The following is a 27,752-nucleotide window of genomic DNA, read 5'->3' on the forward strand; positions in this document are numbered from 1 at the left end:
TACACTGAACACTTCTCGATGTAAGTTGTAGTTCAGCAGCTTTTAAAATTCCATGTTTATTCATATTTCTCAAAATATATGTACATAAAAAAGGAAGATTTACAACAGGAAAGATTGCCTTACATGCAACACAAATCCCAATGACTCATGATGGGATCTCACAGGTTATCACCCAATTCAAGCCCATTTTCTCAAATCCGTTTCCCAGCCATATGTAAGCTGCTGGGATCCCAGGAGACACTGCAAGTGGAATGAATCTCAAACAAACACATTCTCCTCTGGCAGTATGTAAGGGGCCAGAGGATGTACATCAAAAGTTTAAGACAATTAAAATGTCAAGTGCTACAGGGAAGGAATAAATGATAAGCAGAAACTGTATTTCTCAAGTAGAAAGCTAGTGCTATTTTACACAACCTCACAATATCCTAAAACAAACACAAACAAAAAGGGTTAGGTAGTACAGCTTCATTTGCTCTTCCCCCTCTCCTCTCTTCTGTTAAAATATCTCAAAAAGGAAACCATTTGCCTAATATCAAAAGTGTTATGGAAAGGGGGGGCACACAGGTGAATCTGAAATCTGGTTATTTTAGCAAATTATATGTTTTATCACTTAACATTTCTACATTAGTAATGGAAACTTGCAAACGGACTGACAACTCATGCCCCACATATTAAAAATATATCTAGACATTTGATCAAGAATATTCTGTCATTTTTGGTAATATAAGCAACACCAGAAATCAGATTCCACGTATTCCTGTACTTCCCCTTCAGTCAAAAACCAAGTGGTGCAGACAATTTGTGCTTGCTGTTACGGGAACAATGCTCTGGGCAGCAAAGCGTGCTTGGCAATTGGTCAGGGCGACCAAAGGAGCGGAGATCTTTAGAATCTAGAGGACCACAGAGACGAGGGCTTCTCCAAAGTTCAAGCTGGAGAGAATGGTGAGTGGAGTGACTTCATAGCCGGGGTTAATCACCACAGCTCGAAGTCTCCAGGCAGAGGCAATGCCTTTCTGAAGTGTGCCTGCCTCCTTGTGACTTCCAGCACCTGACCTGTTGGTGCTTACTACAAATCTAAGTCTTTGCAACTGTTTAGATTAACTTGAAGGGGAAAAAACCCAAATCAGACCATTTAAAAAAAAAAAAAAATGAAGGTTGAGATTAAGAGGAGCAAAAGGAATAGGGTAGATTACGTAGTTCAGCAAAGTCCAGGATTATTGCAGAAATGAAGATGATGAAAAGGCAGGCACTGAGAACAGTACCTAAAGCTAACAAATGTCTACATTGGTTTGTTTATATTCCTTCCCACAATGCTCATATGGGAAGAAAAAAAAATAAAATTTGAAAGCGTCATGACTAAAACAAAAAAACAAATGCACACTGACCTTATAAAATAAGATTTTGAATTCTATCATGATACCCTTTTTTTCCTATAAAATTTACTTTTTTGCCTTGAAAGATCTTTTCATGGTAGATCTGCCCTTATCAGGCAGTTTCATCTCCTTTCTGGCACTGGCTGTGGGCTTTTTTGAGGAGCTCCCGCTCGACTTCTTGATGAGTGAGGGTGAGGGCCTGGCTTTCTTGGCAGGGGTCTTGGCCTTGGGGGGGGCTTTCTTGGGCAGCGGCCTCACTTTCCCTCTCTGGGCAGCAGGGACTTTACGCACAGGCTTGGACCCTCTCTGCTTCATGGATGCAGCCTTCCCTTGGGACTTGGCTGGAGTTTTCTTCTGTAAGCTGTGAGAACAAAAGAATAAAGGGTATTCACTCTGCAGGACAGTCACTTTGCCAAGACAAGTTCTTTTTGCTTTAAGAGAAATAGCTTATACAGAAATCACTATGTTAAAAACAGAAATTTGACTTGATTTCTCCATACAGGGTATACACAAATTTAACTGATTCATGGAAGTCTACAGATGACTTCTTAAGATAGTATGGAATTATTTTTCTTTGAATAAACTACAGACATGTATATTATGTTTGAACAAACAAGAAACTACTTATTCACACTGCCTGAAGTTTGGAATCCTTGAATTTTCAAGGGAGATCATTTAAATATTACTGAGAATCTGAGAAGGATCTCAGTGGTTAATACACATTCCTCTGCTCAGCCCCTCCTATTAGTACCACTGGATTCTGAGTGATACTAGACACACTCTGTGCGAGCACTCTACTACTGAGCTATGTTCCTGATCTTTTATTTTTTGAGAGAGGGTTTCATTAATTGCCATGAATTTTCAATTTTCCTGCCTTAGCCTCCCTGATAGCTGGAATTTTATCCATCTTTAGCTTTGAGATAGTGATTATTCTGCCTCAACAGATTCCTTGTCTCACACCTTCTCTTGGGTGGTGGTTCTTCATCCTCAGAGTCCTCTGATGATTCATCCTCATCCTCATCCTCATCCTCATCTTCATCTTCATCCTCATCCTTAGAACCATCTGGCTCTTTCTTTGGAAATAGAACTCCTGGGCTAAGGAGGGGGAAAAAGTTAAAGTCTCATGTAGGACAAGGAAAATAATGTGACCCTAGAGCCTGTCACCAGACATGCCAATTCTAGACATACTCCCTCAAAAACGTCATTAGGTTACACATATCTGTTTAGAATTTAACCTACTTTGAACATATGCACAAAGTCAACATAAATCCAGGAAAGCTCTCCATCATATTTCACCCCCTTCCTACCATCATGCAGTACAAAGGTCCATCCTGTAGTAAGCAGTCACGAACCTTCTGCCCTGTGGATCTGCCCCCAAATACACAGCAGCGAGGGGTCTGCACAATAGTCACCATGTTTTGCATTCACAATACCAGCAAGTAACTCAAAAGCTAAAGCTCTTCAAAGTTTTTGAGAAATTGGGCAAGAATCTTGTTCTCTACACTCCTCTTTAACTTTTCTTAATAGTGTGTCCATAAATTAAAACACGTATATGACCTAACTATTCAATCTACTATTTAATGTCTAAAAATTCATGTGTACATTCACTAAAGTAATGTCTTTGTTTTTAAGAATTATATAAGCAAGTCTCAATGTAGAGCTGCCGAAAAAGAGCCCACAGCTCAGGCTATGGTCTTCCTAGAAATGGAAAGGCAGAGGGCTCCAGTACCAATACACAGAACGATGCATGGCTGTTAAGAGCTTCATGCCTGTTACTGTTTCGACAAATACATCATGAATAGGAGACAAGTTTTTCAAATAAAAGTTTGAAGAAGGCAGAGCTATGATTTATGGAAACAGGCAAAGGTATTCCCATCTGATTTTCTAGACAACTAAAATATTTAATTCTCTGGTAATCTGACTGCTACTACCATTTAAAAAGATTAAGAATGGCATCAAGTTGATTTCCCAAGAACTCGCAAACCTACAGCTCTCCTAGGACGGCAGAGATGCCTGTCCTACAAAGAACCTTTTGTAGTTGTTATTTTCAGATAGTTCCAGTTCAGAGTAACAGTAACGAGGCAAGCTCTTTAACCCAAGGCTGTAACCCAGAAGCAGATTCAAGCCTACAGTGGCCAGAGCTTCACTTTGGGAGCTCACCTGGGGTAATACGGGAAGCACAGCTGGAAAGTCCCACTGAACCCCTTCCCGGAGATCTGCTCCATCCACCCATTCTTCTCACATTTCTGCAGAGTTTTTTTCAGCAAATGCACTTTACAAAAAATTCAAGAATAAAGAAAAGTTTAGATATTCAGATTTGGTGAAATCGACCACAATTAAACGCAAACCAAGTTAACATTGAACACACATACTATCTATCTAAGTCCTTTCTGCCTAAATGTAGTAATTAGTTCTTAAAACAATTATTTTTGTGCCCATATATTTGGCCAAAGTACAGAGAGACATTAGAATCCATTGAGCCAAAAACTTTTTCACAGAAGAGGCTATTGATTCCATTAGAATGGATCAGTGTCTGCAGTCTACAAGTTCAGAGTCCTGTTCTCGGGTAGTACATAACTGGTAATCACAGTCCTGAAGCTAAAAATGTCACTTCTACTCATCTAAGCATCTAATGTGTAACCTCTAAATATACTGATATCACCTCAGAGTTATATATAAAGATGGGCAGGGGCTGGGCAGATGACCCCACTGGTAAGTGCCCGAGTCAAGGTTCGTACCAGACATGGCAGTGCGCATCTGTAACCCTAGAACTACAAGTGGAGACAGGAAGATTCATGGAGCTCAATGGCACGTGTGCCATGTGTACATGAACATACTAACTATATACAGAGACATAATGCACATGCAAAAAAAGATAAGCAGGACAAATTTCTTAAAAATAAAGAGGTAAGACTCCTGAGGACTTAGAATTCTCATGCAGAAACACATCGAGAACAGTAGGATAATTCAATTAATACAAGCCTTGGTGTGAGTGAAACTGAAAAGGTTACTAAATTGGCTTCCTGATGGTTGTGGTGGTGTCTACCCAGCTACTTGGGAGGCTAGGGCAGAAGGATTTTTGTGTTCAAAGCCAGCCTGGGCTATTTTACTTCTCCCCTACCCCAAGACATGGTTTCTCTATATAACCTTATGCCCTGGAACTTGCTCCATAGTTCTTGTTCTGTATGCTGGCATTTAACTCAGAGGTCTGCTGCCTCCCAAATTCTGGGATCAGTGCCACCACCACCTGGCCCACCTGGGCTACTTAAGGAGACTCTACATTATAAAAAAGAAAACTATTATTTTCATTTTTGTTTTTTTTTTTTTTTTTGAGACAGGGTTTCTTAGTATAACCAGTCTGGTTGCCCTAAAACTTACTCTGTGAACCAGGCTGGCCTCGAACTCACAGAGATCTGCCTGCCTCTGCCTCCTGGGTGCTAAGATTAAGGGCGTGTGTCACCACGCCCCGCAAAAGAAAGAAAGAAAGAAAGAAAGAAAGGCAGAAAGAAAGGCAGAAAGAAAGACAGAAAAGAGAAAGAAGAGAAAAGAATGTTCTTTAGAGCAAGTGCAATAGTATATGCCTTTACCTTGAGTGCTGAGGAGGCAGGCAGATTGGAGTTGGAGGTCAGCCCAGTTTGTATGATAATTTCTAAGCCAGCTGGGACTCACAGCGAGACCCTCTCTCAAAAAAAAAAAAAACCCAGCTGGGCGGTGGTGGCGCTCGCCTTTAATCCCAACACTCGGGAGGCAGAGGCAGGCGGATCTCTGTGAATTCAAGGCCAGCCTGGTCTAGAAGAGCTAGTTCCAGGACAAGAACCAAAAACTACGGAGAATGCTGTCTCGAAAATCCAAAAAAAAAAAAAACCCAAACCAAAACAAAAAGAAAACCAAAAACCAAACAAACAAAAAACTCCCTCACACTTCAAGATTGTGTTTCTTCTTTCCTTTTTTTTTTTTAAATTGAGATGGGATGTTTTTTTCTTACTAGGCTGGCCTCAAACTAATGGGCTTGAGTGATCCTCTTACCTAAGGCTCCCAAGCAGCACTATGTAAGACTATATTTAAGACTATCTGTCCTGCATGTACCATCATATCATGCAAAAAATTACTTAAACAGGGACTGGAGAAATGGCTCAGTAGTTAAGAGCAATGGTTGCTCTTCCAGAGAACTCAGGTTCAATCACCAGCACCCACAGGGCAGCTCATAACTCTCTGTAACTCCAGTTCCAATGGACTTCCTCACACACAGGCAAAACACATAAATAAATCTTTAAAAAAAATTAGATAAAATATGCTAATTTGTTGTTTCTGTTAGTTACAGAATTTCCAAGTCCTTGATAGTAAATCCTTACACAATTCCCTAGGAGCTTTTGATAAGGGGCCAACCTTGCCACTCTCTCCCAGAAGATTCAAAAATGTTAGGAACTGAATTACAACTAATCTCTAATCTCAAAGTACTACTTCTGGTAAATGTAATTTCCTAAGGTAAACGACATCTTGTTATAGGACATAAGGAATAACAGCCTGGAGTAACTGCAAATAAATGAAAAGCCCCAGTAATACCAGAAATCTAGCCCCTGAAAGGCCCGAGGATCCGAGTGCCATATGAGACAAAGAGACATTATCTCAAAAATGAAACCTCTAAGGGGTGCAGAGATAGCTCAGCAGTTAAAAGCCTTTCTGCTCTTCCACAGGACCTGAGTTTAATCCCAGCAGTCATGTTCAGGCAGCCTACAAGCACATATGACTTCAGCTATAGGGGATCTAACACCCTCTTCTGACCTCTACAGGTACCAGAGACATGGCATACACTCACACAAACATATACACATACACGCAAATAAAAATAATCAAAGTAAAATCTCTTTAAGAAACATAAAAATCAATCAGTAAAAGTCAAGTCTTGATTGCTTCTGTTTCTTTTTATAAATGACAAATCTGTAATGCCTCCCCTCTTAGTTTCTAGTTAGTCAGTAATCAATGCTTCAACATTAGCAGCATGATCTTTATGAGAATATTTCTCTAATCCCATATAATGCACAGAGCTCTGACTCTTACTTTGATAGTTAGAATTGGTCCCTGGGTGGTTCTCCAGGACGTACTTCTTCAGAGCAGTGGTGGAACAGGTCTTCGGTTCATTCATGGCAGCAATGGCAGACAAGATTGCATATTCCATCAGGCTTCCACCAAGCAGGGGTTTCTCCCCTGATTTCTTCAGCTGTTTTCCAAGGAGGAAGAGAAAAGCATCAAGACAACACTCTCCCAAAGCAGGTCAAGACAAGACTCCTCTGCACCAGGTGGGTCGGAGCTCCTGCATCAGCACAGATATGTTTTATAATGAATTATCAGATCAGGGCTTTCTCCTCCCACTCACCAGGTTTCAACCTAACTGAGGAGTCCCAACCCTCTTTTGGATTATTTCTTCTCCCATCAAACCCTTCAACTCTCCTAAAACATCAAGAGATACTGTAAACCCAAAGAGACTGATATCCTTATGCCCTGGGCCTGAAAAATATTGATAAATATATAAGGGATCATACAACAGGAAATTACATGGCCTAATAATTCCAGGCAGAGACTAAGAAATAAGGATTACTAACAATAAAGCTGGACATGGTGGCACATGCCTTTACTCCCATACTTGGAAGCAGAGGCAGGTGGATCTAGGAGTTTGAGATGAGCTTGGTCTTTACAGTAAGTTCCAGGGCAGCAGGGTTCTCTATAGAAAAACCCTGTCTAAAACACACACCCACCCCCCCACCCCCCCACCCCAATAACCAGCACAATAAGTCAAATGGGAAAAGAAAACAAGAATGCTTTACAGTACTGACTTATTTTTTGAGACAGGGCTTCAGGTATCAAAGTCTGGCCTCAAACATATATGTGGAAATATGGCTCATTCAGCAGATTGTTTGTCTAGCATACATGAAGCCCTGTGTTCAAACATCAACATCCCATAAACGATGGTAGCATATGCCCACAACCCAAAGACTTAGGAGATAGAGCAGGAGGATTAGAAGTTCAAAGTCATCCTCAACTACATATAAAATTCAACACTAGCCTGGGTTACACGAGACCCTGTTTCAAAAAAGTAAAAATCCACAAAAGCAGAAAAAATATTTAAAATTCTATATTTGACCAGGAACCTTTATCTATAAAAAAAAGTGCTCCTAAAAAATGGTCAATTTTTAAATTTTCTTTGATACAGGGTTTCTTTGTTTCTTTGTCCTGGAACTCACTCTGTAAACCAGGTATGACCTATAACCCTGAGATCAGCCTGCCTCTTTCTCCTGAGAGCTGGGATTAAAGGTGAGCACTACAACACCCAGGGAAAGTTATCTCTTTTTCTTAAGTATTTCTGCACGAGGTTTGACTTTCTTCATAAACCGATAATATATTAAAACAACTACTCTTTCCTACTTAAGCTGGACATTAAAAACATTAGCAAAATGTAGAAAGTGTTTCCTCTTAACCAGTTTTTTGAAGACAGGTATTTTTCATGACATAATATATTATTTAGCATGTAAGGGTTTAGTATTGTAGGATTTTGTTTGTGCTTTATTTTTTATTCCTACACATCTTTGACAGTCCTGGTATTCATTATGTAGACAAGCTGACCTTGAATTCATGGCAATTCTCCTGCCTCAGCCTTTTCAATGCTATGAGTAAAGCATGAGCAACTAGTTACTATTATTTTTTTTACAAATTAATTTAAAAAGATAGTTTGTTTTGGTTCTGAAACAGTGTCAAGTGGCCCACACTGCCTTTAACCAAACAGTCGAGGAGGAATCTCCACACATGATTCTCTGGCTTCTCCATCCCAGCATACTGCACCTAGGCAGTCTGAAGCATTAACATAAACACCTAAGAGTTTATGTAAACTCTCAGGAGACAGAGACAGGCAGAGCTGAATTTAAGGCTAACCTGGTCTACAGAAGAAGTTTCAAGGCAACTAGGGCTAAACAGAGAAACCCTGTCTCAAAAAACAAAACAATTAGTGTAAAATATCCAGATTTTCAAAAGTTTATTATTACATTTACTTATTTATGTGTATGTATGTGGATTCACACATGCCATGACACATGTGTGGAGGTCAGAGGACAAGCTGCTTCTCTCATCCTACCACATGAGTCCTGGGGACCAAACTCACATCATTAGATTTGGTAGAAGTTCCTTTACCTGCTACGTTATCTTTCCAATTCTTTCTATTTTGAGATATAACCTCACTATATAGCTTGCTGGTTTTGAATCTGAAATCTTCCTACATCTGTCTCCTGAGGCCTGGGATTACAGGTGTGTGCCACCATGTTTGGTTCTGAGTTTTAATTTCTTATTTAGTAAATACTGATAGATGTTAATACATATAAACAAAATTTTTGAGAGTTTTCAACACAGTTTGAGAATAGAAGAGGTTCTGAAACCATCTAACCTGGAATGTCCCCGAAGCCCCTTTGCCAGTTATCTGCTCTAACTGGCCTCTCTCCACTGCTCTCTGCAGAGCGTTCTTCAACAACTGAGGCCTGCAGAGAAAAAACAAAAAAACAAGGGATAAATCTGTTAATGAAAGAAAACTTGCAGAGAAAGAGCTGTCCTATTTCCAGATCTAAACGTGTAATTCCTGTTATGTGTAGTATCCTGTTAAAATGAACAAACACAACACCAAACAGCTGGCATCCTGGACAAGTAGAATTTTTTTCCTCTTAAAGAAGCTATTATTGACGTAGATATAATCCTTACCATACAGAACAAACTTTTCTAATTGCCAGGATGTGACAAAACCCTGTAATTTACTAACATCAGACTGATGAATGCCCTGAACAATTAAATAAAGCAAAGGCATCTTTTTCCCACTAATGGGTGCTAACCTGCTATGTTGTTCAAGTCACACAAAGGTTTTGGCTTTAATCATACCAACCAAATTCATATGTGGGATATATAAGAATACTTTAAAAAAGTCATTTTGGTGGTAACTGATACAGGTCCTAAGGAATAGCATCTGAAGTTGACCTCTGGCCTCCACATGCACATGTATACACATGAGTGTGTGTCCCCCAATATGTACACTCTATCATCCCAAAAGAAAAAAAGTAATAAGGGATCCTGCCAGCATCTTAACACAGTATGATTATAGATAGAAAACACTCATGCTTATCCACTATAACCACAGACTTCCAGACTGCATAACTGTGGGAAGCAAACTTACATTGTAATGTCAATGACAATGATGATGATGACAAAGCAATTAAAGCAGTCCACTGGAATGACTTTAAAGACCTGAGCAGCCAATGATACGGCTTAGTCAGTAAAGGCCTTTGTCAAGCCTGAAGACCTGAGATCACTCACGTGGTGCAAGAGAAGAACTGACTTTAAAAAAAAAAAGGGGGGGGCGCGATGCTGGAGAGATGGCTCAGTGGTTAGGAGCATTGCCTGCTCTTCCAAAGGTCCCGAGTTCAATTTCCAGCAACCACATGGTGCCTCACAATTATCTGTAATGGGGTCTGGTGCCCTCTTCTGGCCTGCAGGCATACACACAGACAGAATATTGTATACATAATAAATAAAAAAATAAATATTTTTAAAAAAAGAGAGAAAAGAACCGACTTCCACAATCGTTCTGTGGTATGTGTACTTGACACAAATACACACAGTAAAAAAAACTTTTTTTCTTTAAAAGGTTGTCAGGACTTCACTGTGACTGCTGAGAAAAAAAAGCGGGGAGGGAGAGATTTACAATAAAAAGGTGATGGAAACTGGGCAGTGGTGGCACACACCTTTAATCCCAGCACTTGGGAGGCAGAGGCAAGTGGATCTCTGTGAATTGGAAGCCAGCCTGGTCAACAACTATGACAACCTAAGTGATTGGTATAGATGTTCTGGGAGCCAGATGTGATATAAGCCTTTATTCCCAGCTTTCAGGAGGAAGAGACAAAGGCAGGTGGATTTCTGTGAACTCAAAGGGCAGTTTGAGCTAAATACTAAGACTCTGTCTCAAACACATGAAACACACACACACAAAGATAGTTTTATGTTTAAATGATGAAGATATGCTATTTCTTTTTTTTAAATATTTATTTATTTATTATGTATATAATATTCTGTCTGTGTGTATGTCTGCTGGCCAGAAGAGGGCACCAGATCTCATTACAGATGGTTGTGAGCCACCATGTGGTTGCTGGGAATTGAACTCAGGACCTTTGGAAGAGCAGGCAATGCTCTTAACCGCTGAGCCATCTCTCCAGCCCCAAGATATGCTATTTCTATACATTTATTAAGTTATCTCCCCTTTAAAAAAGGTTTTTAACTACTTTTTGTGGGCACATGTATGTAAATCAGATGACAATTATCAAAAGACAGTTTTCTCTTTACACCATGTGGGTCTTGGGGACCATACTAAGGCCATCAGGCTTGGCATCTCTATGGCTTCTATTTGCTATTAAAGCCAGAGTCCTCATCTACTCCCACAGTCACAGCAAATAGAAAATGAGTATCTAAAGCTGACATAAAGTTTGTTTTTGTGTTTGTTTGTTTCCTAGAGACAGGGATTCCCTGTGTAGTCTGACTGTCCTGGAACTCCCTCTGTAGACCAGGCTGGCCTCAAACTCAAGAGATTTGCCTGCTTCTGTCTCCTGAATGCTGGGATTAAAGATGTGCATAACTACTGCATGGCAAAGTTACTTTTTAATACTTATATGTTTATGGGTATTCTCCCTGCATATATATATATGTCTGAGTACCTGGTACCTGAGGAGGCATCAAATCCCCTGGACCTGGATGGCTCTGAGCTACCATGTGGGTACTGGGAATCAAACCTGGATCCTCTAGAAGAAGAGCCAGTAGTCCTAACCATGGAGCTATCTCTCTCTAGCCCAACAGGAAAAGAATTACAAGGACTGGGAAGATGGCTCTGTGGGTGTGGTGGTTTGAATAAGAATGGTCCCCATGGGCTCCTATATTTGAATAATTGGTTCCTGGTTGCTGGAACTGTTTGGGAAGGATTAGGGAGTGTAGCCCTGTTAAGGGAGGTGTGTCAGAGGTGGACTTTGAGGTTTCAAAGGACTGGTGCCATTCCTTTGCTTTGCCTAAATGGACTCTAATTCATTGAACTCATAAGCACAATTAAACACTTTTGTTTATAAGTTGCCTTGGTTATGGTGTTTTGCACAGCAACAGAAAAGAAACTACAACTGTGTAAAATACTTGTCATTTAAGTATGAGGATTCAAGCTCAGATCCCCAGATACCATGTAAAAGCCAAGTAGGTGTGGTGGTCCACCAGTGTTCTCAGCTTACAGGAGGCAGAAACAAAAAACTCTTGGAGTAAGCTGGCTAGCCAGACTAGCCAGAGTTTAGTGGGATAATCAGGATAGACATTCGATGTCAACTTCAGATAACTGTATGTGCGTATGCATCTGAACACACAAATACATGCCCCATATATATTCCAAAAGCACATGCACATCCATTGAGTGTGCTGTTACAAACTGTGAGTTCATCACTTGGGAGGTGGAATCAAGAGGGTTAGCAGCTCAAGATCATCCTCTCTGTTATGTAGCAAGTTGTGGCCAACCTGAGCTACATGAAGCCTTTTCAAAATAACAAAAACAAAACAAAACACAATAGGAACTGGGTGGTAGGGGCACACACCTTTAATCCCAGCTCTTAGGTGGCAAAACTCTGTTGAGTTCAAGACCAGCCTGGTCTACAGAGCTAGTGCTAGGACAGCCAAGGCTATACAAAGAAATTCTGTGTCTTGAAAAACAAAAAACAAACAAACAAAAAAAGCAGTAAGAGAAAAAGAATTACAGATGACTCTATATACTGCACTTTCTGCAGGAACAACTGGATCAAAAACATCTGGGGTGGGGGTAGCTATACCTATACTGAATACATATATACTTTTCCCTTACCATTATTTTATACATTACAAACCTATTTACATAATAATTATGTTAGGTATTTTAAGTATTCTAGGGAAGATTTAAAATATACAGGAGAACAATACCAGTGGTGCAGGCCTATAATACCAGCTACTCAGCAGGCTGAGGCAGGAGAATCACAAGTTTAAGGCAAGTCTAGGTAATTTAATGCAACAGTGTCTAAAAACAAAATGTAAAGAAGGATATAGTTATGTGGAAAAGGCTTGTCTAGCATGCGTGAAGCCCTAGCTTCAATTTTCAGTACACCAAAGTTAAACACACAGAAGCCAGGCATAATTCCACTATTAAGGGAGAAGCACAAATTCTATGAGTCTGAGGACAGTCTAGGCAACACAACGAACTATCTTAAGAACAACAAAAATTATACATGGAGACGCACATTGAATCACTCACAGACAAGACTATGTAAAGGTATGCTTGAGCACCTGGAGGACTTTGGTATCAAGGAGGCTATTGGAACTGCCTGAGAAGACACCTAAACTCTGTTAAGATCATGTAAGAATATGTAGTTTATGTTTAAACAATAAACAAAAGAACAACAAAACTCCTTACACATGGTATAAAAAAGAAAACATGGGAATTTGGAGACAAAAAAATAAAACCATACAGAAAGTTTTACCTCTGTCTCACCCTAAAAAAAAAAAAAGCTTCTTAATATGTCAGCTGTTTCCTTCTTCAAGAACAAAATGCACTGCTTTAGAGTTCAGGGCAAAGCTAATACCTGATATCCACTCTAAGCTTAGGGTAATACTGAGACACGTATTTCCTGATGAGACTGTAGGATGCTTCTTTAGGTTCACAAAGTCGAGTAAAGGCCAATGGGAGAATATCTTCCAGTTTTACTTGTGGTTCTGGATCCACCGCTGAGCCCTTCTGCAACACAGCACAAGTTACAATCATTACACAACAGAAAGCTGTCAGCCCACATGCTACCTACAATTCTAGGGCTTTCCTGCATCACTGTCAAATCAACTGGCAAATGGAAAAGTGTACTTTCTCCCATATTCAAGTAAAACAGAGCATGAGGTTCAGAGTGTAGCAATTTCAGATTCAAAGAATAAAAAAACACACAGAGAAACCAAAAGGAAGAAGCAAGTCATTCAAAGACCCACTTTCTCTCTTCATCTCCAGTGACCAGCAATGAGGTGTAGCACCAGGAAGCACACCACCAACGCTCTTTTCCAAGTGTTAGAGAATTCTATTTTTAAAAGGTATGAAGCTGTGCCTGGTGCTGCATGCCTTAACCCCAGTGTTCTTGAAGTAGGAGGATATCTGTGAGTTTGAGGCCAGCCTGGTTTATATGGTAGATTCCAGGATACCTAGCGATATGTAGAAAAACTGTCTCAAAAGTAAAATTAAAATAAATTTTAAAAGGCATAAAACTTTCAGAGTTATAAGAATGATACAGATCTTCATCATTGACACAGACAAATATTACTTCATTTAAAATTTTTTAGCCATGTCAGGTAGTGATGATACCACACCTTTAATTCCAGCACTCAGGAGGCAGAGGCAGGTGGATCTCTTGAGTTTGAGGCCAGCATGGTCTACAGAGCTAGTTCCAGAACAACCAGGGTTACACAGAGAAACCCTGCCTTGAAAAAACAAAGCAAAACAAAAAATTTTAGTCATTTTTTTTTTAAAAAATAAAACTGTTTTGGGTGATAGTACTTACAGAGCTGAGAAGAAAAAGGGGATCTGAGGTTTGGAGTCTCGTGTTGCAGAAATATACTTTTATATTTCCTCAAGCTTAATATTTATTTCACAAAAGAGTAGTGTAATTCATACAGCTGCCCATAATTCAATATAAGACATTAAAGACCACAGACTTACCAAGGATGGAGTGCTAAGGTTTGTAATCTGACTGGTCTTCACACTTATCTGGGGGATTCCTTACAACGTCTCTAGCCCTCAGTAGAAAGGCTGCACTTCAAATAGTACTATTCACGGGCATGCAATTAATGCTGCTGTCTACAGTCATAGTAATAACAATTCAACACCCAAACTGTGGTATAAACTTACCTTTCTGTTTCTGGATTTCTGAGGTGTTTTTCTTGATTTCTGAACCACAACAAAACTGCCAGATGCACCTTTTCCTTTGACCTAAAGTAAATATAATCTGAGTCATTCCAGTATTGAGTTAGTAACTTCACACTAGAGGGTTACAGAGCAAGAAGCAAAAGCTAATGTGAAGTGCTGCTTAAATCTGGAGAGAAAAGAACAATTGAGTCAGAGGCAAAATTTGGGATAGGACACCACACTAGTAAACTCTGGATAATCCTGTCACTCAGACTCATCTAATGATCAAACATTTCACAAAAATAAAATAGATTTATCAATCACATAAAAAGGAAATCACCACACAATAGAAATCACTTTATGTATATATGCACCCCTAAGTACCCACCACAAAGAATACACTCAACATATACGTACTGAATGAACTACTCACTGAGGGTTCCTAGGCAGAGTTGAACAGACATACCCCATCACACTCTGTAGAAAGTATCAAAGAACCCCAGGAGCTCTTGGAATGTGATAAACTACTTCCTAAGACTAGCTCTTTCTGCTATCATGGGATCTTAGTGGTTATTTTTATCACTGTGGACTTCTGAAGAGTACTTGAGATAAAAGTCCATTTTTGCCTTAAGGTTGTTGTGGTTTTATTCTAGGACAAGGTGATCAGGACTTCATGTGTGCTCAGACAAGTGTTCTAGCTGGAGTTGCAATGCCCACCCTAAGCTGTTCCAACTCTAAGCAATCCTTTGAGGAACTACACAAAGTTACACAGATTATGCTTGAAATGAGAGTTAATTCTATTCAGGTTTTATCCGATGCCATCTAGCTCTCAGGTGTTAATAGTTTAAATAATAATCAATTGAGGCGAATCTACTTAAAAGTCAATTTATTAAGCATCCAGTTGAATCACATACGTTAAGTTTTAGAGGTAACAAACCTAAAACAAAAGCAAATCTTCTGTTATGCAACAATAGTATTTCTCAACCTTATTATCATTTTTAGAGCTATGTAATTTTCATTATCATCCAGTCTCCAAAGACCCAACCAACAGCAAGCAAGCAGAGAAAACTCATACCATTGTAATGCTCTATTAAGAGTGACCTACAAAGGCAACTGCCAGCAGGATCTGAGGTCTGTCCTCACATAGTGAGACTAGGTCCAGTTGAATTGTTTTAGTCATGTAGCTTACTTTAACAAAAGAAAGATAAACCTAACTTGCTAGAAATGGACTTAGCATAACTAATATATGACATAATCGAGTTTTCTAAAGTGGTGTAATACCTGTTTGATGACTCCTCTGCTTAACTCCCTTTTCAGAGCTTGCTTAAGGAGATAGCCCCTTCTCTCCAGATCCAGAGAAGGGTACTTATGGATGATGTACTTTCGAATAGCAACCACTGATGCGCCACTCTTCTGGAAGCATGCCTATAAAATTTTCAAACCATACATATTAAACTAGTTATTTTTTATTAGAGACTCTGTATCATTTTCAAAATAAGTTCTTTTAGAAGTGAACTAAATGGTAAAGTGGTAGGGAAGAACGAACAGTGCTTCAGCTAGCTCAACTTAAGCATGTAAAGGCCATGGAGAAAAAACACTAACAAGTACTTCTGCAACAATTTTAATTTTTCAGAAGCACAAAACTCTGAGTATGGTGGCTCACACCTGTAATCTCACCTCTATAAGGTGGGTAGGTGCACTGCTGCAAGTTCAAGGCCAGTGTAGGCTACAAAGTGAGAACCTGTCTATAAAAAGCAAAACAAAATTTAGGTAGTGGTGGCGCCCACCTTTAATCCCATCACTCAGGAGGCAAAGGCAGGTAGAACTGAGTTGGAGGCCAGCCTGGTCTACAGAGCAAGTGCCAGGACAGCCAGGACTACACAGAAAAACCCTGTCTTGGAAAAACAAAAAACCCCACAAAACAAGAACAGTCAACCCCCAAACCATCTTAATTCTGAGTGGACCATTCCCTGGGCAGGGACTCCTGGGCAGTATGAGCAGAGCGGGAACTAAACAAATGCATGTATCTATCATTCTTCTGCTTCCAGATGTACAGCCACCACTTCCTTTTATTTTATTTATAGAATTTCTCCATGTTGTCTTGGCTGCATAAAACTCTTTTTTTTTTTTTTTGTTTTTTGAGACAGGGTTGTAGCTTATGAGGCTGTCCTAGACCAGGCTGGCCTCGAACTTACAGAGATCCGCCTGTCTCCACCTCCCGAGTGCTGGGATTAAAGGCGTGCGCCACCACAGCCCGGCAAACAAAGGGGCCCCAGGTGCCCAGTGCTCAAATACAGGGCACAACAGCTTTCTGTTTTTTTGTGTTTTTTTTTTTTTTTTGCATGAGATTCTTAAAGAGAGACTACGTAAAGGATAGAGGTCTTGGGGCTGGAAAGCTACCTCAATATGCTCTTGTGGAGAAACTGTACTTGGTTCCCAGCATGAACACAGTAGCTTACAACTGCCTGTAAGTCCAATTCTAGGGCGTTCAAGTCCAATGCTTTCTTTAAGTCTCCAAGGGCTCCTGAACTCATATGATATAATAAACTCACTCAGAAATACAGAAATAAAATAAATCTTTTTCTTTTAAATACAAGGCGGGGGACGGGACTTAGGTTTAACTAGCACAAGGCCTGATATTTGATCCCCAGCAGTGGGGATATTGGGAAGAGTTACATAATGAAGGCACTCTAAGATCAGACTTATTTCATCTGGTCGAACAGGAAAAACCTATAATCTTGCAGATGATTACAGGTTCAAAGTCATTCTTGACTATACAGGGAGTTCAAGACCAATCAGCTTGTGCTCCATCAGTAAATTCACCCTGAACCTCCCCCCCTACATACCTGACAGCTACATATGCTAATAAAAACGCTATGAAGGAAGGCTAATACTTTGAAAGGGTTAGTGAAGAATCAAAGCAACAGGATTTGAAGGATTTGAAGTTTCTTATTCTAGGTATGAAAAGTGCTTTATATCACCAGGCAGTGGTGGCACATGACTTTACAGCCTGATCTATCGAGAAAGTTCCACGTCAGCCAGAGCTGATACACAGAGAAATCCTGTCTCAAAAAAAAAAAAGAAAAAAAAGGGAGGGAGGGAGGGAGGGAGGGAGGAAGGGAGAGAAGGAGGGAGAGAATGATAAAGGAAGGGCTGTATAAATCATATATGTATGATATATTTGTATTAGAAACTCAGCTGTACAAACAAAACTAGAGAATAACTTTCAATAAAAGTTCTGCATGTTTTCTAATGATTCTATTTTCTATATGTATGTGTGTGTGTGTGTATGTGTCCCTGCAGGTGGAATTATAGATGAGCCAGTCAATGTGGGTGCCAGGAATAGAACCAAGTCCTCTGTAAAAGCAGCAAGTGCTCTTAACTAACAAATCATCTCTCCAGCCCCTTAATGTGAATTTTAAAAAACAAATGTGCTTTCAGGGAATGGTGGGGCACGCCTTTAATCCCCACCACCACTACACTTCTGAAGTGGGGCAGGCAGATCTATGAGTTCAAGACCAGTCTGGTCTACAGGGCAACTTCCATGACAGGCAGGGCCACGCAGAAAAACCCTGCCTCAGAAGGGGAAAAAAGTGCTCATCAAAGCAGGATTTCTGACGTCTGGACAAAATAAGCTGCTTTCAAATAAGGAAAGCTGAAGAAGGCAAACCTGAGTTGACTGCATGAAATAACAACTTGCCTTAATGGCCTCAGTTAGGATTGCATCCATCTTGGGTCGTGGGGAAGAAGCCATTGGTGTTTGTTTCTGGGCCCGGGCTAGCTGACTGGCAGAAAGAGTAGCCCAGGAAGGTATTGTTTTTTTCACCTTCTTTTCCTTTTCTTTAGACTGATCTTTCTCACTGAAAAACAGAGTTTTCATTATGAAAGATGAATTCTTCTGAAACACAATCAACATTCTGTACTCACAGACTTCACACATTTGCATTCTGCACTCAAGGACTATAAACACTTTAAGGGAAACAGCATCTGTACTGAACACGCAACTTTCTTTTCTATCATTAAGTCACATAGCACAGTAACTGTATACAAAGTACTCTCAGTGCATTAGGTTTAGAACATATAGGAGGACACACCTAAATCACATGTAACACTAAACCAACTCACAGAAAGGACTTGAGCACCTACAGATCTTGGTACTGTAGGGGTCCAAGAACCAATGGCACACTAACACCAAAGGGCAATCATATAAAGAAAAAAAAAAAAAAGGTCACAGAGGGAGAGCCACGTATAGGGGCTGTAATTCCAGCACTAGGGAAGCACAGTAACCCTAAGTTCAAGGCTCCACTAGCCTAGGCTAGATAGCAAGTTCCAGGACAGCCACAGGTACAATATGAAAACTTGCCTGGGGGGGAAAGGGAGGGAAGGCTTTAATTTATTTATACTTATAAATAAACTTATATTTACATATAATATATTGTATAAATTATTTAATCTATATACAAATTTAACATTTATAAATTGTTTTATTTATATATAGAATAAGCAAAAAATTACAAGATATTAGAAACTTTCTGGTACTATAACTGAATCAAGAGATTCCTCTTAGGTATGAGCTAGAAAGATGTTTCTCTTAGGCACAGGAAAGAGCAATCACATTAGCTGTCACTAAGAATGAAGTGAAAATTCTAGCTGGAGGGTTAAGTTCAGGGTAGGAGCACTGGCTGACAGAGGACCTGAGTTTGATTCCAGTACCCATAAAATGGCTCACAGCCATCAGTAATTCCATTTCCAAGGGATCCAACATTGTCTCCTGGGCTCCATGGTGCCCAGGCATGCACACGCAAAATACCCATACACATAAAAAATATAATAATACAAATTTGTAATCACTTCAAAAGATGCAATGGGATATGGGAAAAGATCTTAAAGTCCTAAGTGTATGATGTTAGTGTCTCAATCATCTAAACAGAAAAACAACATCAACTACCTTCAAGGTAAAGAATAAACAAATTTGAGGCTAGAGATGATGTGAATTCATTTTAAGTAGTAACAGTAATCTACTCACCTAACAGAAGTATTAAAATACTACAGAGTAGGCACAGCCAATAAAAAGCACAGGCCTTACTCTTAAAAATGGGGATAATTACTTCTTAGCTGGGCGTTGGTGGCACATAACTTTAATCCCAGCACTTGGGAGGCAGAGGCAGCCGGAACTCTGTGAGGTTGAGGCCAGCCTGGTCTATACAGTGAGTTCCAGTATAGCCAGGAGTGTTACAAAGAGAAATTGTCAAAAAAAAAAGAGAGAGAAAGAGAGAGAGAAAAGGGAGGGGAGATCAAAGATTTCCTGAGTATACATGGGAAAAGTATAACTATTACTACTATAGTTAAAAAAGAAATTGTGTTTGTGGACATGTGATGTGCTCACAGAGACAAAGGTAAACGTTGGCCGTCTTCCTCAATTGCTCTCTACTTCTTCCTTTTAGAAGAAAGACAGGCATATGGTGGCAAATACCTGTACCTCAGCACTTGAGGTGTCACCAGATACAGAGCTTATGCTGCTCTTGATATGATGTGACTGAATATTTTAACAAGCACATAACAAAGGGTGAAGTGTCTTTCAAGTCAGGATTTTGGTAGTTACCACTTCTTAATGAGAGTCTATCAAAGCTTAAAAAGTATCAAATGTCCCTTTAAGGAATTCTAAACACAAAAACACATTCCAGAAAACAGAAACGCTTACTCAGACTATCATGCTAACTAACACTACAAACTCTAAAAGGCATAAAAGCGCATAGTAAAACTTTTCCCAACAGTGATTTCACAAAGCAAGCCCAAACAGTGAATGCCCAGCACGAACAGCTGACCTGCAGTCTCACACAGCCTTCAGCTATAAAGAGCAAGAAAGCGTAGGCCTTACTCCTTCTTGGTCTCCTCAGAAGACTTGTTCTCTTCCTTCTCTCCACTCTCGGGCTCCCCCTTGGGCTGCTCCGCCTCACTTGATGGAGCAGGCGGGGTTTCATTCCCCTGTTCTTCTACAGTAGAAATGGACTCCTCGGAACTTCCATCCGGTTCTAAAACACAGAACCCCCCACCCCATCCAGTAGTCAATAAACGTCAAAGACATGTTACATAACAGGCTTGCCAACTGTTCAAATTAACAGATGCATTCTAAAATGAATCACACGGCTGTGGCATAAGAGTGCCACCATTGCACTGGCACCCTCTTCCATCTTAAATCATGAGTTGCCTGTTCAAGTAAGTGTTCACCCAGACCATTATGTGAAAAATACCCAACACTGCATGAACTAGGCAGAGGTGAGGATAGGGGTTTTCAAGGTCACCCTTCTCTACACAGCAAGTTCCAGGGATTGCTGTATCAAGCCTAAAGACTAACTCAAAAAAGAAAAACATTTTAAAAGAAGAGTTTAAAATTTGGACATGATTTCTAAAAATTCTTATGAGTGAGTCAAAAATGTAAGGGTTTGGTTTTTGGTGGTGGTTTTTGGGACAGTGTCATGCTATATAGCCCTGACTGGCCTCAAATTCAAAGCAACATTTCAGTCTTCATAGTATGATATATCATTCTGCTACACGGCCTGTAAACTGACACTTATCAGAGATGCAGTGATAAATAATCAACAGTACTTTTCAGCTCTGCCTCTCACATTCCCTATTACCTTAAGCATGACTGCTCAAACTGGGCAGCACTTAAGGATTCTGAGATAAAATCCAGATTCAAAAGAAGAACCTGACAGGGAGAGAATGGTGTGCTCATTTCTGCAAACCCAAGATGTACAGGGGAGAAATTTAAAAAAAAAAAAGAAAGAAAGAAAGCAAAAAGATCACATGACAAAGACTAAGAGGGAGCTGGAACAGGAGGCTAGAAACAGCGTGAAGGAACACCATTTCCCCAGGCTGATGGACCTAGTTCTCTGCCCTCCAGTCCTAACCGGCTCATATCCTCTCCACTGACACAGATCATACACAATGTTTTACAGCCCACAAGATTCACTATGGCGGGGCTGGAGAGATGGCTCAGTGGTTAAGAGCATTGCCTGCTCTTCCAAAGGTCCTGAGTTCAATTCCCGACAACCACATGGTGGCTCACAACCATCTGTAATGAGGTCTGGTGCCCTCTTCTGGCCTGCAAACATACACACAGACAGAATATTGTATACATAATAAATAAAAAAAAATGTAAAAAAAAAAAGATTTAAGAAAAAAAAAAAAGATTCACTATGGCCTTCTAATGATTTCACTGCCCATCCTGAAAGCCCAAGCCTTCCTGAATTCCAGAGCTATCTCTCCCAGGACACTACTATGTCTAAAATGTCACACCAATTGTTTCTCATTGTTGTTTTTAATTCCAAGAACATTATATTTTATTTTACAAAAGGTTTCAAATAGAAAATACACTCTTTACTTACACAGTCCAGCATGACATACCAATATCTGCTACTTCTATGTTCTTTAACATTTCATCATGAACACGAGAATAATTAAGTCCAAAAAGATTTAAGGAATATTTCAATTTTTTTTTTTTTTTTTTTTTTTTGGTTTTTTTGAGACAGGGTTTCTCTGTGGCTTTGGAGCCTGTTCCTGGAACTAGCTCTGTAGACCAGGCTGGTCTTGAACTCACAGAGATCCGCCTGCCTCTGCCTCCCAAGTGCTGGGATTAAAGGCGTGCGCCACCATCGCCCGGCTGGAATATTTCAATTTTTTAATTGTGGCTACTTTACCTTACCTGGCTTTTCTTCCTCCCCTTCAGCAAGCTTGCTTTTGGGTGGAGTTTCTCGGGTGGAATTCACAGTTCGACGTATCGGCATGGTGCTATCCTCTGCCTTCTAAGAAAACAGATGCCCATAATCACACAGGATAAAAAGATACCTGTCTCTCAAGGGACCTAACTGGGTATCAAAGATGTAGGAGAATTCTTCAAGTCTACTCCAGGATCTGAATCAAATTACTTTTAACAAACTGAAATTACTTTTAACAAGCTGTTTTTTTTTTAAGTGAAACATGATTTTGAAAATATTCAAAATATTCATTTGAGATAGAACATTAAACGGAAAGTTATAGGTAATGTGGAATCAATTCAGAAGGCTGAAAGTTTTATAAAGAATTTAAGGGGAAGATGAAGAGAACTTTGTATCTATGAAGAACCCAGCAGAGCCTGAAGTCAGGGATTGATCCAAGAGTGAGCTTCAAGAATGCATCAGCCCCTACCTCACCTAACTTGTCCGGGTGGATCAGCTGAGCTCCTACTATAAGTGGGAGTGCCTTAGGATGGACGAGTTCACCTTGAGACATATCAGTCGCCATTTAAAATAATTTTTAGGCCTGAATACTGGTGACACTCTGAAGCCTCTGCTGTTAATCACAAGGGTTTTTCCTAATGGCTTCAGTGTGAAGAGTCAACCTAAAGCACAGAAAAGACTTGGTGTGAAGATCAATAGAAACAAAACTAAACTAAATTCAATATTCCAAAGGGAATAAATATAACTAAAACTTTAAGTTACAGATGACTTAGTTATTACTAAAAAAGCAACATTGTTAGCATATTAATGTAAAGCAGCGACTAAGATGAACGCGTAAGCCACAGCAGCTTTGCAATTTCCACAGGAACCAAGGCAGCAAGGACAAGAATGAGCTAAGGAACCTGACCCCCAACCCCTCTTGCCATTCATCTGGAACTTAGGAAGAAGACTAAAGGCAGGTCTAGCCAAGGATCAGTTTACTAAAGATGACTTTTGTTGTTATCATTCACATGAGGTCAAGAAAATTATCTGTAATCTTTAACTCTATCTCCATTAGAGAGTAAAAATTTTCCCCTCATTAAAGAGAAAACCGAAGGGTAAAATTACTACTGAGAATCTAACATGGAAGAACCCCAAGAGCCAGGGAGGTGAGTTTAGCTCACCACCTAGATGAACAGAGTATACATCTAAGACCTTGGCCTAGTGTAATGTAAGCAAATGCACATAGAAAAAAAGAACATAAACAAATAGCCACAAAAAAGTCAGGCATGGTGGCTCATGCCTGAAATCCTAGGGCTCAGGAAGCTGAGGCAGGAGGGGGATGCACTGCATTCTAAATTCTAGGCCACAGTAAGCTAAAGAATAGACCTTAACATGTGAACAAATAAGCAAGCAAGCAAACAAACAAACAAAAAAAGAATCACAAACCTCATGCAGTTACCTAAATTTACCTTCTTGTGCCCTTAAAAAGAAAAAGAAAACAAACAAAAGAAAAAACCACTAATGTGGGTGGTAGTGGTTCAGAGGGTAAAGTGCTATGAAAGCATGAGGACCTGAGTTCAGATCTCCAACACGCATGTAAAAGCTGCATGTTTGGTGCCCATCTGTAAGACCAGCACTGGGAGTGGACAGGCAGATCCCTAAAGCTCAAGAGCCAACCCATGTAGCTGAAATGGTGAGGTCCAAGTTCAGTGTGAGAGACCCTGTCTTAAAATATTAAGATGGAAAGCAACTGAGGAAGAATCCTGTATGTGACCTCTGGCCTCCACACACGCACACATATGTGCACACAACTCTAATATATGACCCTGATGTTCTATAATAAAAATCCCTTAATAGAAGAAAATGGATATTTAAGTGTTTAGGCCTATGCACTAGTGAGCAATTAACAAAGATGGGAGTAATTAATTTCTACTTTAATCTCTAACTTTTTAGAAATCGAAGAGCTTTTATCCTGTCATGAATAGTCCCAGGCCACAGCAAACTGGGGTAAAATTATAAAACATTAACAGAGTGCTTTCAATTAGAGAAAAATCTGCAAACACCAGCGGCAATTCCATATTCCTCTATTAGCTGCAAAGAGAACTGAAAGAATGCAAGCTGGGGCAATGCACTCAGCAGTAACCCTGCAGTATGGGAGGTTGAGACCGGATGAGCACAAGTGCAACATCACCCTGGTCCTACCTCAACCTACCCACTCCCCCTACAGTGAAGTAGAAATATTTACAAGTTAAAATTCTTAACAGCACAAAGCATGTTGATAAGGTGAAGCATTCATTTAATCCCAGCATTAGAGGGTAAAGGCGGCAGAGAGATCTCTGAGTTTGAGACCAGCCTGGTCTACATAGTGAAAACCTGTCTCAAACCCCATTCCCCATTAAAAAAAAGTAAATAAATAAATAAATAAATAAGGTCAAGATGGTTCAGGTCATTATTTAGGTTCTTTGCATGGGGATTTAAACGCCAACAAGCAATAATGACACAGCAATGTGTTTTCCTGAAAATTACAATTAAAACTAAGGTGGAATTTTCCCAAGCAAACATATACAAAAGTAAAAACTAGGATCCCATCATCCTTTGTAAAGTGACAGTGCTGAGGAATTCTTCCTAACGTACACCACCACGAGGTGGACAAACATGCTGTAAAGGAAAACATACAGAGCTCCTGAGCATGGTATCCATCCACATGGTTAAGAGAAACCGTTGTCTCTGACCTCAGCACAGGCATGGCGCTGAACATACGCCCACAACTCACCACCCCAAATAAATAAAAGTATTAAAAGTCATAAGACACCTATAGTTATTGGGGGAAATATTTATTTATTTATTTAAAAAAATTTTTTTTTAAAGACTAGTCAAGTGCAGTAGTGAGAAGGGGGAAAGTATAGAACAGGAGTTCAGTCTGTAACTGACTGTGAACAATCAATTGAGATAACTCACTACCTTCGGACCAGCCTGGGGGAAATATTTAAAAACGTCTGCCTCAGCTCTTAATTTACTAAAAGGCCACAGTATTTTTTGTTCTTCTTTAATAGGGTAATAAGTTATGCTTGTTTTTGATACAGGGTTTCTCTGTGTAGCCCTGGCTGTCCTGGAACTCACTATATAGACCAGGCTGGCCTCAAACTCAGAGATCCACCTGCTTCTGTCTCTGGGATTAAAGGCATGAGCCACTAAGCCCAGTTTAAATTCACTTTTCATTAACAGCTAACAAAGCTACATGGATGGTTAACCCAGACTGCTTTAATTAACACTATCAATGCAACTTGTAACTGAATTTTCTGTTATAGCACTGTGAATGATGAAACCTTTCAGACAGCTATATTAGCTCCCTAGCAGGGAGTTTTGGGGTTTGGGGGTGGGGTGTTCCTGTAGCCCAGGTTGGCTTTAAACTTGCTATGTAGCAGAGGATGACTTAGCTTCTAACCCACCTTCCCAACGCTGGTTATCACAGCTGCACACTACTCTGGAAAGGGAACAAGTATTTTCAACTGAGCCATGGATACAAACCAGATGCCTAAAACATAGCAGGGTTAGAAGAGGAGTCTTTAAAAAGTATTTGTAGAAGAATAAAAAATTGCTTTTTAACATGGGTTCATATGGTGTGAAAACCAAAATATATTTTCACCTGTAGCTTATAAAGTTCTCCTATGGCCCCAAGTTTTTGGGTTCTTTTTAGCTGAATGTAAGAACAGTAACACAGACTTACTTTTGACAAAGGAAACGCCTAAACTGTTTTATTATAGGCAATAAAGGACTTGCAGAAGTGGAAAGCCCAATCCGTGGCTGTAGTTTGCTCCATTAGGAAGAGCAGTATGTCTGGGGCTGCAGCATGTGTTTCAAGCCACTGCTATCCTTTCGAATTTGTGGTCTTTAGAAAAGGCACCAGCTTCTCAAGCCACTCTACACCTCGTGCAATACACACGCTTCCTAACGTCACTAACAGGGGGCACTAAACACCTCAACCAGCTCCCAGGCTGAATTTTCACACTACACTCAGTAACTGCTGGCAGCTCTCCCATCTCGTTATGCAGCATGGAGTGATGTCTATCTTGGCTGAGCACACGGCTCCACATGTTGGAGGTAAGGCTTGCAGCGACATAGGCTTCAGTAACTTCCTAGTCATCTTCCAGTTGTCCAGCTTCCAAGTAACATTTGAAGAGTAGGGCCCAAACCCCAATCCTCAGGCTGTTACACATTAACCCTGAGATGACAGTGGCACCAATCCTCCCAGCACTCGCACTGAGAAAGTTGAAACAGGTTCAGAGCGAGTCCCAAGGCAGCAAGGGCTACATACAGGGAGACCGCCTCAAAAACTAAACTTGAAATAAGTTTTGAGCAAACTACTCTGAAACTGAGGTCCGACGTTTTTAAAAGTGTGTGGTAGTTTTTTTTTTTTTTTTATACCTGTGCTGATGAAGGAAAAAAACATGGAACGCTTCTCTAATCGCTTCTAGGCCTTTGGGCTAAGATCAAGTGCAGAATGACGCTCTAGTTTTATGTGACTCTACGATGCTTGCGCATAAGGTCCCAGGTATAAAAGACTCTCGTTCTCCAAGGCAAGGGACAGCCGGAGAGGTGCAGTAAGAAACCGCGGAAGAAGTGATGGGCAATTCTGGCTGGGCGGGAGGGTTTAGCGTCAAGGGCCTTAAGACTGCCTAAGTCTGGATCAACTCGGGCCCGGGCATCATGGCTGGCACTGGCAACCCCAGCTGCGTCGGCCTAGGGAGCGCGCTGGGGATGAAGGAGTCGTAAGCAGGCGGGGACGCGGAAGCGCATGGCCGTCATGGCAGCGGCGACGGCAGCAAAGCGACAGCGCCCACAGAAGCTGAGCATCGCCGGGAGGAGCAGCGAGGACAAAGGCGCGGGAGGCCCCGCGACGGCGGAAGAGCAGAGCGGGGGGGGGAAAGGTGGGGGGAGCGGGGGCCGAGACCGGCGCGGAGCTGCTGCGGACGACTGCGGTGGCTCGGAGCAGTGACCGCCCCGCGCTCCGATCCGCGAGGCCTCGGCTCCGCGCACTCACCACTGGGAGCTCCGTAATGGCGGCCGCGACGGCGGCGGGGGCGGAGAGCCCGAAGGGGCGGGTCCGCCGCAGCCAGTCACTACCGCCGGCATCTTTCGAACCGGCTTGGAGACCGTTGAGAGTAGGCCGAGGGGAGGGCGCGGCGGAAGTCGGGCCGCGGGCCTCGGAGCATGCGCGAGTCCGCAGCCAATCGGGCGCCGCGCTGCACGCCGGTGCATGCGCACTGGGACGCACGGGGGGGTGGGTGTCTCACACACACACGACAAGGGAAGACCTGCCCCTCCTCCCCAAATCCAAACAAAACAAGGGCGGGAGCGCGCGTCGCCGGGCCCCGGAGGCCTGCGCGGCAGGGGCAGGGGCCGGGTGGCAGGCGCGACGCGAGAGGGCGCAGCGGCCGGGGCGGGCGGACAAAAGGCGCCGGCTCCCGGGCCCCGCGCCCCGCCCCCTGCGCCTGGGCAGCAGCGGCGTCAGCGCCCAGGCCGGCGGCCTCCGCCACTCGCGCCCGGGGCCCGCGCTCACTTCTCGCGTGCCGGGTCCGTCCCGAGTTACCTCTGAGCTCCGGAGACCCGGCGCCCGCGATCCGCACGGCCTTTCTGCGTTGCCGCCGCCGCCGCCGCCGACCGCCGACTCCGACACCGCTGTCCTCCAGGCCGGGCACCGAGCTCTACCGCCCCGCCCCCCTG

General features: G+C 41.5%; 1 protein-coding gene across 5 annotated transcripts; it reads right to left on the bottom strand.

Moving 5' to 3' along the window:
• Positions 1-40: 40 nt before the first annotated feature.
• On the bottom strand, positions 41-27,752 carry Hp1bp3 (heterochromatin protein 1 binding protein 3). 5 transcript variants are annotated; one of them, XM_041651561.1, is made up of 13 exons: positions 27,619-27,752; positions 22,516-22,708; positions 22,034-22,133; positions 20,207-20,360; positions 18,029-18,188; positions 15,610-15,753; positions 14,332-14,412; positions 13,031-13,182; positions 8,803-8,893; positions 6,432-6,591; positions 3,534-3,645; positions 2,334-2,468; positions 41-1,734 (listed from the first exon to the last, which is right to left on the bottom strand). In XM_041651561.1, exons 2-13 carry the CDS (start codon positions 22,609-22,611, stop codon positions 1,440-1,442), a joined length of 1,680 nt encoding a protein of 559 aa, XP_041507495.1. In that variant the 5' UTR covers positions 22,612-22,708; positions 27,619-27,752; the 3' UTR covers positions 41-1,439. The 5 variants fall into 5 exon arrangements, with proteins under 5 accessions (XP_041507495.1, XP_041507496.1, XP_041507497.1 ...); XM_041651562.1 differs by lacking the exon at positions 27,619-27,752 and adding an exon at positions 27,070-27,261; XM_041651563.1 differs by lacking the exon at positions 22,516-22,708.

The sequence above is a fragment of the Microtus oregoni genome, unplaced genomic scaffold (assembly GCF_018167655.1).
Source record: "Microtus oregoni isolate MIOR12 unplaced genomic scaffold, Mior012 000005F_ref0000423, whole genome shotgun sequence".
NCBI classification, from domain to species: domain Eukaryota; kingdom Metazoa; phylum Chordata; class Mammalia; order Rodentia; family Cricetidae; genus Microtus; species Microtus oregoni.